Here is an 11,991-nt window from a genome sequence, read left to right on the forward strand (position 1 = left end):
AATTTTGTACCAGATTTGCCCTTTGTGCTGCATGTCCAATTAATGACAAAGTACTTCAAATCAATTAACAATTAATAAACTTTAAAGAGTGTAGTTTATAAACAAATACACATTACCTATTTAAAGTACAGGTTCTTTATGGGCATTTTACTTTCAAACATTTAATTTAATACAAATGTTTACGCTCAAATACAGATTTGTATTTACTCTCAAATATTTAATTTTTGTTAAATATAAAACCTACTAATCTCTCTTACGTAAAAATATTAATATAACACTTTTTCAACTTTAGTTACAGACATTTATGTATTTAACATAAATTAAATGATTCAAAATAAAATGCCCATAAAGAGCCAATACTTTACTCATGTAATGGATAAAAGCCATAAAGAATTAATACTTTATGGAACATTTCCTTTTTTTTAATATTTAATTTATATCAAATAGATAGCCTACCGATTTTCTTTTTACAAGAATATTACTGTAACACTTTTTGAATTTTACTTCCAAATATTGATATATTTATCATAAATTAAATGTTTGAAAGTAAAATACCCGTAAAGAGCCGGTACTTTAAATAGGTAATGCGTATTTGCCTATAAACTACGCTCTTTAAAGTTTATTAATTGTTAATTGATTTGTAGTATTTTGTCATTCATTGGACATGTAGCACAAATGGCAAATCTGGTATAAAATTCTAATTTCACTCCCTAAAACAATATTTTAATTGTTTGGACTAAATTTGCAAAGGATTAGTAACCTCAGGGGAGGTCAGTGTTATTTTTCAAACCACAGGGGAGGTCAGTGCAAATGTCAGAAACCTCAGGGGAGGTTTCTGCAATTATCCCATTCAATAATACTTATAAAAAAGGAAGACAAAAAAAGAGAGAGGATCTATTTGCAGAAAAATAGTGGATTATGAGATGTAGAAGAAAGAAGGTAGGAGAGAGAGTCGGAGAGATTGAATAAGAGTTTATTTTATGTGGCAACCGTTATTTTAGAATGAAAGACTAGTTGTAATTGCAGGATTTTTTTTTGTTTGTAGGAATTATTTATAAGTGAAGAATATTATAGTCATTTTACTACATGAAGGGAGGTTAGTGTAATTATTCAAACTTGAAGGGATGTGAGTGAAATTGTCAAAAACCTCAGGGAGGTTTCTGAAGTTATCCCTTAAATGTAAGGCAAAGAAAACAACTGAAACCTACCCGATCTCCACGTTGATGCCGAGTAAGTTACTTGCACCAAGTTTCCTCATCCTTCAAATATTGAAACCCTTATTCCCTCCAACAAATTTGTTCTTCTATGTTTTTCTTTTCAAATATTGAAACCCTTTATCCCTCCAACAAATTTGTTCTTCTATATTTTTTTATTATTTATTATCGCTTTCTTTTAAAATATGCTCATACATCGGATAATGCCATTCCCACCAGTACTTTTATTTGTTCCTATCTCATGCATGCGCACCTAGAATGAAGAATCTCTAACAAATCCGAGGGAAACAGGACCACCCTAGTGGTGGGGTTATGGCATGCGGCAGCTGGAAGAACCTTTACACGTTTTTCTTTGAGTTTGGTTAGGTTGCGAATTTTTTATATTTATATCAAGAAAAGCTATAGCCAGTGGCCGCTAAAACTTGGACTTTCTTCTCCACTGCTGATTTGTGAAAGTGGAGACCAATAATGCGCATTGTCACTGTTATTGCATCACAACTTTGTGCAAAAAAATGTGTTAGTGAGAGCTGAAGAAATCTTGGAGAAGGAAGAGATGACCAGCGAAAGGCCCGATTATGATTCTGTAGAGCATCTTTGGGAGTTGCATGCTAGGATTTTAGCAAGATATGGAGGTGAAGATGCGGATACAGCTGATCTGCACCAGAAAGTGAACTCTTTTTCATCCAAGTTCAAATTTCTGTCGATGTTTCTTGGTTATACTCAAAGGTGGAGTGATGCCCATGAAGTTGTGCCCAACTTGGATTCCCTGCTGATCAAAATTGCAATTGCGGCTCAGGCATTCAGGGAAGAACTTCTTAATATTACTTGTGTTTACCAACCAACTCACTTCTTCCTTGCTACATTTACTGGTCTAAATGAAAAGATTGAACTGTTGAAGCCAGAAATCAGTGAAGCTTACCTCCAACATTTGTCCAGCCACAACTTTCACCCTCTCCCACCCAGTGCTCAAACCTCTGACTGGCATCCATTTTTGGTATTGGTGATGAAGAATCTGTCGTTTATCCGGAAGGAGTATAACTTGGTTGGTCCCCTTTGGAAACGTATGAAAGCTTTCAATAAGAACCTGAAATCCTTCCTACGCTTTATAATAAATACTGATTTCCCTCATTGTGAAGTGGTTATCCAAGCGGCACATGTTTGCTGTTGGTTTTTTTATACAGGAATGGATCAAAACGGTATGGCTATGTTGCTTGCCGATCTGCAGCACAAGATTGATCTTGCTTCTCCAGAATTCTTCGAAAGGATTCTGGAATTTCTGCAACACCATCAGAAGTATAATGTTGACTTTGTCCGGGAAATGCTACATGTTTCCGGGACATCTGGGCTTGAAAATAGGTTGGTATCCTTGTTAACCTGTGCCCTAAAATCGATGGAGACAAAGAAGCTGGATTTGCATTGGTTTTCTAAGCATATTAAACCCCTGTTTGTGGAAGCCAGATCTCTCGGAGATACAACTTTGGAAGCATGTAAAACTGGCCATGTCGTTTTATTTGCAAGGATTTGGTTTCTCGAGGCTGAGATTTTCCTCAAGGAACAACAGCCTGGTGGCAGCAGCACCCTCCTCTCACTCTCAATCAAGGATCAAGTCAAATTCCTATATGATGAGTCGAATTTTCTGAGAGAATCTCTCACTCCACAGGAGAAGTTGGAAAATCAGATGTTGGAGCTTATTGAACAAATACCTAAGCAGGTGGATTATCTTTACGAATCTTCTCAATCTCATGCCAAGGGATTCATACCAAGCAAGATAAGGGATGTACTTTATAAGTTTCTTGTCCAGATGATGCTTTTCAGCACAAAGGAACTTTTGTCGAACTTAATCAAAAGTCATGAAAGTTTCACGTTCCTTATGAAGCGGCAAATTGGAACTCTCCATGAGGAACTCACAATGGTGATCGAAATTGTCTTCAATCAATTTAAAGAAATCACAGAGGATGAGAGACTCACCTTGACATGTATTGAAGAATTGGCTTCTGGAGTCACATCTCTTTGTAATTCTTTTCCAGCTGATGAAATCACTGAAGAAGCTATGAATAAAATGGGTCTTTGGCTATTTGATTTGCTCGAAAGGGTTCAGACTTTGCAGGCAAAGCTTAAAGAGCTTTATCTTCAAGTTCCAATGTTAAATTTCCCCAAGACCCCTGCACTAGGCTTCATTGAGTTTCTACAGCAAAAATTAAAACAGTTGCTGAAGTGGAATCCTGATTCAGTCGCACATTTGACCAATCGTATTGAAACCATTTCTGAGGATTTTGAGTTCTTGATATCTCATTTAATAGATTTCAAAGAGAAGGGCGTAGAGAATCACGGACGAAAGGAACTTTGTACCCGTCTTATTCATGTGGCGCATGAGGCAGAATATGCCATTGATTCGTTGGTGGTCAAAAGTGGTGATGAATGGAACCAATTTCTGTGGCTTTATCACATCTCAGAAGAGATCAGACTCATTAAGATGCAGGTCAGACCATTTCAAGGCAAGGCCATTGCTGTGGGAGTCCAGAATGCTGTCCAGACTACAAGGCATGAGATTCCACGGACTAGAGCCACTGGAACTAGTGAAGATGTGTTGATTCTCAATGATCAGCAGAAAGAAATAGTTAATCTACTTAAAAGAGAATCAACGCATAGAGATGTTATCTCCATTGTTGGAATGCCTGGAATCGGTAAAACAACTTTGGCTAACCAAGTGTATAATGACCCCGAAATTGTTGGTTCCTTCCATATTCGTGCATGGTGTTATGTTTCACAAGTATACACCAAAAGAGACTTGTTACTTGAAATTTTGAGCCATAATCAGCCCAATGATAAGATCCATGCAATGGAAGATGAAGATTTGGAATTGCTGTTGTATCAAAGCTTGAGAAGAAATCGGTACCTTATCTTTTTGGATGACGTGTGGGATATTGGGGTTTGGGATAACTTACAGTGCTCTTTCCCAAATGACCAAAATGGAAGTAAAATTTTGATAACCAGCCGGCTTTCTGATGTGGTTTCTAAAGTTACACCGGAAAGTGATCTTGTTAAACTTCGTCCACTCTCCGATGATGAAAGTTGGGAGTTACTAAGGATGAAGATATTTCCTGAAAAACGCTGCCCTGAGAAATTACGGGAAGTTGGAAGGGAAATTGCTGAAAAATGTCAAGGACTGCCTCTTTCAGTCGTTGCAATTGCAAGTCTCCTTAAAGGGAGAAAAATGAAACCAGAATCATGGAAACAAATTGTACGAAGTTTAAATCCACGCATCATCGATGATCCTCAGACACGATGCATGGAAATCTTTGAACTGAGTTACAAGAATTTGCCAGATTATCTCAAAGCATGCTTTCTTTACCTTGCAGTATTTCAAGAAGATAAGGAGATTCCAGTTCAAAAATTGACATGGCTATGGATGGCTGAAGGCTTTATCCAGGAGAAAAATTCAAAGAGCTTGGAGGATCTTGCGGAGGATTACTTGATAGATCTGATTGGAAGAAGCTTAATAACAGTTGCCAAAAGGAGGTCGGATGGCGGAGTCAAATCCTGCCGACTTCATCACTTGGTACGTGCTCTGTGCTTGCTAAAAGCCAAAAAAGAAAACTTTTTGGAGTTCATAACTAGTGATGACAAACCTTATGCTTCTTTTGATGATGATCTGGATTTGGAAGAATTTGAACCTTCGTACCCCATGAATTATGATGGATATCGACTAAGCATTTCTACGAGGCGAAATCACTTTGTTATGTCGACGCCTTCTGGCTCCTATGTTCGTACTCTACTGTTCTTTGCCACCGGTGATACATATCCAAGATGCCCTTATGATATCTCATTCATTTCTAGGAATTTTAAGCTTCTTAAGGTTTTGGATTTGGAATGCATCAATATGGGCAATTTGTTTGCAGCGGGGATTGATTTACTTCTTCATTTGATTTATTTAGCTGTGGGTGGGGACATAGACTGTATTCCATCATCATTAGCCAACTTAAGGAATCTTGAAAGTTTCCTTGTCAAGGGATTGAAAGGCAAAGTTATATTACCAGATGCAATTTGGCACATGGCAAGATTGAGACATGTTCGTGTAAAAGATCGTCTTAGCTTCAACTTGAAAGATCTTCAGGTTGGAATTTCTACCCAATTAAATAACTTGGTCTCTCTCTCCTCGGTATCTCTTTCTCCTGGGGAACATGCTGAAGAAATAATAAGGAGGTTGCCAAATGTTCGAAAGTTGAGTTGCATCATTTTAAGATCAAGAAATTATTCCGTGGAGTGCATTGAATTTCCAAGATTCGAACGTTTGACCGAGTTGATGGCACTTAAGATATCGTACCGCGGTAAGGGTCTTAATGTGAGTGCATTTGACTTCCCCAAGAGTCTTAAGAAGTTGTCTCTGTCAAATTTCTTCTTGCGAGGGTATCATATTTCGAAAATTGGGAGTCTATCAAATCTTGAGGTTCTCAAACTCCGTTCCATAGTTTTTAAGCATACAAATTGGCGTCTGATTAAAGGCAAGTTTCGCCAGCTCAAATGCTTGAAACTAGAGAGTGTAAACATTGTGAAATGGAAAGCCAACAGTGAACGCTTGCCTAGTCTTCAGCACCTGGTCTTGCGAAGATGCGAGAATCTCAAGAAGGTTCCCGTTGATTTTGTGAAAATTGAGACATTGCAGATAATCGAAGTGCAGGGATGCAGAGAGTCTGTTGAGATATCACTTAGGAGACTTAAGGAGGAGGAGCTACATCAATATGGAACTGACATTCTGAAGGTGCTCATCAATCATTAAGTGGGGATTTCAATCTCTGTCCCAGAGATTCCATTAACAAGTAAGCAAATCGTTATATACTTCATCATGTTTTTGTAATTTCCCTTCCTGGAATGCATTGAATGATCTTTTTATCCTTGAGAAACATACTATATTCACTCAAATTTGATACTTTCTATCTTAATATCACTTGATATGTGCCACTTTTTGGGATTTAAACACGTGCAGGGGTACTTTCAAAGCACATTTTTCTAGCTTGATATCTTGGTTGCTACTGCTGTTCCTCATTTTCTGTAACAGTCTCTTTTGTAATGACACCGTTATATTGTTAGTCGCCAACAGATTGCAATATAGTTGGGGCTTGTTGTTAGTAGTTGTCCGATTGTTTCAGTGGAGGTTTGTAGATAAACAACAAACTCCTGATTAGATTTATAGAAGTCTGGCGAAGTCAGACATAATATTGCAAGGACTTGATAGAACTATAATGATCTGCAAAAAAAGTTTTATTTTAAGGGGCAGAATAGAGGGGATAAAAATAGTGGGAGGTACTTTCTGCTGCTTCACGAAAACACGCGTATTTTGCTTGATCTTCTTTGTCAGCCTCCTTCCAGTAACAGATGGAAAACAGTAACTGGAGTCCATATATGAATGTTCTAAAAACAGACAAAAAAAAAAAAGATGAAGAGGAAATGCCACGAGACTGGCTCCTCAAATACTCTCATCATGAAAGCATCAATGTCCCTGAAGAATCTGGTGATTTCCTTTTTACAGGGGCAAGTTTATATATCAATCAGGAAATCATTTAGAGCAATGATTTTTTACCTCTACGGTTTATAAGCATAGCAATGTCACGCTCTAGCTAGCTATATTCAAGTTTGCTGTTTCAATTGCAATGAAAATATTCAGATGCCATTATATCCTATTATTCCTACTTCTATCAAATAGATTAGCATGATAGTCTGACTTTTCAATTCTGGCTCCAAAAGCACTTCTATTTGTGTCTAGTCACAAACCATTTCCGAGCCACTTGAGAATTTGATAGCTGCATGAAATAGTGGTATAAGGAACCGGTTGTTACAACATATGACTTGGGTTTTAATGCTCAAATTAGTCAGAGTCAACAGTTGGTTAATTGTTTCTTTGATCCCTCTCTGCTTATGTACATCTGTAAAAGTATTGTTCAATGTCAAATTTATGCAGTTTCCTAGATTGTATGGACCACTTGACAGAATTTTTGGTCGATTTAAGAATGTTCTTCTTTGATATCATAAATGATGATCAATGTTTGTTTTAATTGAAGGTGAAGAAAAACTTGCAGAGTCTCAGAAGATCATGGAAATGAATGGGCAGAACTTGCATCAGGCAGTTCTGGTGTAGTTGATTCTCTTGCACTTGGATGAAAATTTCTCCCATGTTTGGATATTCTGCATTTCACTTTCCCTTCTAGCTTGAAACATATCTATATTATAACACATTTCAGTTAAGTTTCCTTGTCCGATTTTTGGATCAGACCCTTTATCTGCATTGTCATTGTTACCTTAGTGTTAATACAGGCTTGTACGCGAGGATGATGGTATTATTGTGAAACAGCTGCAAAAGTTTCCTGTTACCTGTAAAGTTTCTTTTTATCTGTTTCATTTGCAATTGCAGCCTGTATGCTTCCTGCTTTCAAGTGCTTTTATAGGATCTGATGATGTTTTTCTCAGAAAGTATTATGTAGAAAATAGTGCATTAATGATCCTTTTACCAAATGGTAGAATTCTACTGGTGCCCTTCTGAAACAGGAAGGCAATTAGAACTGATACTCATTATAGTATTTTCTTTAAAAATCGTAACATCATAATGTAATTAAGCCATGATTGGGATGGATGATCCAATTTTTTTTCTGTGCCTATGCTGCATCCGAAGCTTTAAAATGAAATAGTCCTAGTTTTTTGTATTTTTTCTCTCTTTGTTTGGCTACTAGTAGACAGTTACTTCTCAAAAAAGGAAGAGTTCTATTATTTAGCCATATATTATCACATTTTTCTTATTTATCAAACAATACTTAAATGATATGTATCTTTAAAAATCTTGTTGGCATATACTATTTCGTGGATAATTAAGGTAGATCACTTGTGGAGAGAAAAAGATTACGTGTAAAGAAAAGGGTAAAAAGTATCTCTCGAATTTTTACCTGTGTGAAGTTTTAACCCTCGATCTATCAAAAGTGTAAACTATTGATCCTTTTGTCAATTTCAACCGTTATGACAACAATGCTGTTCAAATATATTTCTCAAGCATGAAGAAAGAATTGCAAGTTAGAAGCAAGCGAAACCATAGCCGAGCTCCGAACTCAGGCATTTTCGATATACAGACAGAAGCACAGCTACAACAATTAACAAAAGCACAAGATAGCAAATTAGTTATGATGACTCCACCACCCAAATTTGGAGAACTCTTTGGGGTCTGAATATCAAGCATAAGATTAAGCTATTCATTTGGAGGTGTATCACTAACACATTAACAGCAAGGGAAACAATATTCAGGAGAACGAAACAGGGCACACCATGCTGCTTGAGATGTGGAGACAAGATAGAAACGGTGGAACACATTCTGTTTCATTGTGCACAGGCTCAGAAGGTATGGAAGCTTGCACCAGTTCAATGGGACGGCATTCAGACTCAAACAGGTTGTTTTAAGCAGTGGTGGGCAGCTTTAACTCAAGCTAGGAGTAGGAAGGAAGGCAAACAGCATTTAGCTTTGACTGCTAACATACTTTGGCAGCTATGGAAGGATAGGAATGAGCTGGAATTTGAAGGGAAAGAGAAGGATGGACTTAAAGTAGTGCAAAAGGCAAGTATTGAGTGGATGGAGTTTGAGGAAGCTGGTACAGGAAAGGAAGATAGGAGTACATCAGAAACAGTTGCAGCACATGCAAGGCAAAGGGAGGAAGGAATGGAGGTAAGGGACTTGGTGGAACTTCACATTGCAACACAGAAAGCAACCGAGGGACACAAGATGGGAATTGGCGTTGTGGCCAAGCTGAATGGAACAAGAATTATAGCTGACTGGGCGCTAGTGGACAGAACTTCGCAACTGGCAATACAAGATGACGCTACAGCAGTGCGATTGGCACTCATCAAAGTAAGGCAGCTTGGTTGGCACAGGATTAAAGTCATAAATGCCAATCAACATCTTATTGCTATGCTGAAGAGTGGGAAAGGAGACAATCCGAACACAGTCACGTTAGTGGAAGATATACTTGCTCTAGCTAATCGGTTTCAAATGTGCTTTTTTGAAATAGGAAAAAATAGTAATATATCTCTATGTCAAAGTATTAGTCGTTATGTTCTAAGCATATTTTTGGATGAAGAGAGAATTTTTGTCTCTTCTTAGTGTCATAGTACACTTTGTATAGGTGGTTGAGTCGTTGCTCAAATATTGTAAAGTTTGGTTTGCTATAAAATTCATCTATAGTTTCCACAAAAAAAAAAAAAAAAAAACAAGATAGCAAATTAGTTTTTCCATTGCCTCAAACCAATTACAAACACTAAATTGTAAATTGGATACTTTTCAGTTTGGCTCAAAGAAATTACAAATCCTAAGTTCTAAATCCTTAGGCGGTGTACCTGGCAAAACCTGAAGCATCATACATGCTCCATCCCGGATTTCATTTGCTAATTAAACTCGACCAATTTCGGAGCAATCCGCAGCAGATAAGACGACTCATGCAATTGGAGATAATGCAATCACGCATGCTCCATCGCCCGTTTCATTCAGCAACTGAGCATCAAGGAGATGGACAAAGTTACAAATGTTCCAAGAGTTTCACACTGCACACATTTTGTATTATGATTTACTCTTGGTTATTTAATTTTTACATATTGTTATTTTGTTTGTATACATTGTTTTTTATTTTGTACATAATGGTTATTATGGTTTACATTTTGTTATTTAGTTTTTACACATTATTAGTTTATTTGTCACATTATTGTTTACTTTAAACGCACCGTATAAGCTCCTTTTGCACACTAATAAATGGTTGTTTAGTTTTTACATATTATTATTTTATCTATACACATTGTTATTTATTTTGTACATGTTAGCATATAAGTTTGTGAATCATTATACAATCTCTTTCAAGTATACAGGTGGATTGAAACCTGTACAATTGGTGCCTCATCTACCTCATTTAGCATTTAGTGTAGGATATTCTACTGTGACCATACTAATGTACAATTCCATCAATGAAGATGTTTGCTTTCAGTGACAATCTCCATGCAGAGCACAAAAAGAACAATACTAATTTGTACAGGTCACGCATATAGGTGGTCAACAGCATTTACTATTGATGTCTGAGCTAGTCTTCAGTACAGAATACTCTGTTGTGACTGTGCCAATGTACATTTTCATTTGAAATGATAGGAAGTAGTATTCAACTGAACACAAGACACTAGGAAACCCCACAAGTTAGATCCTTTGAAGATGTTTGCTTACATGACGAGCAATCTCTTTCAAGTATATACGCATGTACCATCGGTGCCTCATCCACTTCATCTAATCTTCAGTATAGGATATCCTGCTGTGATCATACCAATGTACAATTACATCATCCAAGATATTTGCCTTCATTGACAATTCTCATGTAGAGTATGAAGAGAATGATATTTATGTGTTTAATTTATCAAATTTAGTTTCATAACTACACATAGATTCGGAGAATGTAACCAATTTTATTTGAACTAAATTGGAACTTATTAAGACTAAAATACTTATCATCTTTTTATTCTCCATATAGTCCATGAATTATCCATAATTGACAAATATTAATTTTTTTTGTGTAATTCAATCAATTTCATTTGAATTGGATTAGAACTTATTGAGACTAAAATACTTGTCCTATTTCTATTCTTCATAGTAGTGTATGAATTATCCATAATTGTCCAGTATTAATTTGTTTGTGTAATACAATCGAAATGTGATTACAACATATCCAATAACTTATGAATCTATACTAACAACGACTCCAATTTGTTGAATTACAAAACAATGCCTGTGTATAGGATTATAATGTTCAGGAGATCACTTAAACATATTGTTGAGATTAGAACCAGTTAGATATAACTTACAATCGATTGAATGCAATTTACGCACATATTAACACGGTGTACCAACCCAACCGACATCAGAAAACTGACCAATAATAGTAAAAACATGTTTCAAATTGATTGCTCACTGTTTTAAACTTACTCTATATGATCAGGATTTACAACATGTTTTAAATTGATTACATTTTACACAATTTGTATTACATATAGTTCAATCATTCTACAACACTTATTAGTTTGATGTTCTATGAAATGGTTATCAAACCGTTGTGCTAGGGATAATTTAGGTAGAAAGTCATGTATAAATATGTCATAGAATGCGTGGTACTAGTGTGATAAGTTAATAAGAACATTATTATGAAATTTCGAACAAAAGATAGTTAATGGAATATATCCACTGAACAACTAGAAGTCCCTTATACTTTCAACTTTGCCATAGATTGATTTTGCAACTTTGCCTACTTTAATTTCGTCTCTTTGTTTACTACCTTTTTGGATGCACTTCCTGTCCTACATGCCATCCTATACATGTTTTTACATAGAACCTTGCCTAATCAATAAATACAAAATTATAGAAACTAAAAATAATTTGTAGAGTAGTTAATACAAAGTATTTTCCTAATAATAATAACACATAGAATAAGTACATGTAAAATTTTCTTCCAATTAATCAGTTTTTATTGTATGAGTTACTCCCATTTTCAACCTTTTTAACACAACTAGGCCTGTCAACGGGTCGGGTCTAGACCCGGATCCGGACCGGATCCGTGAAATTATTGCGGGTATGGGTAGAGATTTAATTCCGTTTCCCGGATCCGGATCCGGATCCGTTTTGTCAAACAAAAAACGGGTCGGATACGGAATATAGTATTCCGACCCGTATTAGACCCGGATCCGGATATAAATGAATTAATAATTTAAAATATATATA

General features: G+C 36.2%; 1 protein-coding gene across 1 annotated transcript; it reads left to right on the plus strand.

Moving 5' to 3' along the window:
- The first annotated feature begins 1,767 nt into the window (after nucleotides 1-1,767).
- Nucleotides 1,768-7,614, plus strand: LOC113719473 (putative late blight resistance protein homolog R1A-4). The gene is made up of 2 exons (XM_027244670.2): nucleotides 1,768-6,031; nucleotides 7,271-7,614. The coding sequence occupies exon 1, from the start codon at nucleotides 1,768-1,770 to the stop codon at nucleotides 5,989-5,991; it is 4,224 nt and encodes a 1,407-aa protein (XP_027100471.1). The 3' UTR covers nucleotides 5,992-6,031; nucleotides 7,271-7,614.
- Nucleotides 7,615-11,991: the final 4,377 nt, after the last annotated feature.

The sequence above is a fragment of the Coffea arabica genome, chromosome 11e (genome assembly GCF_036785885.1).
Source record: "Coffea arabica cultivar ET-39 chromosome 11e, Coffea Arabica ET-39 HiFi, whole genome shotgun sequence".
Classification (NCBI taxonomy): domain Eukaryota; kingdom Viridiplantae; phylum Streptophyta; class Magnoliopsida; order Gentianales; family Rubiaceae; genus Coffea; species Coffea arabica.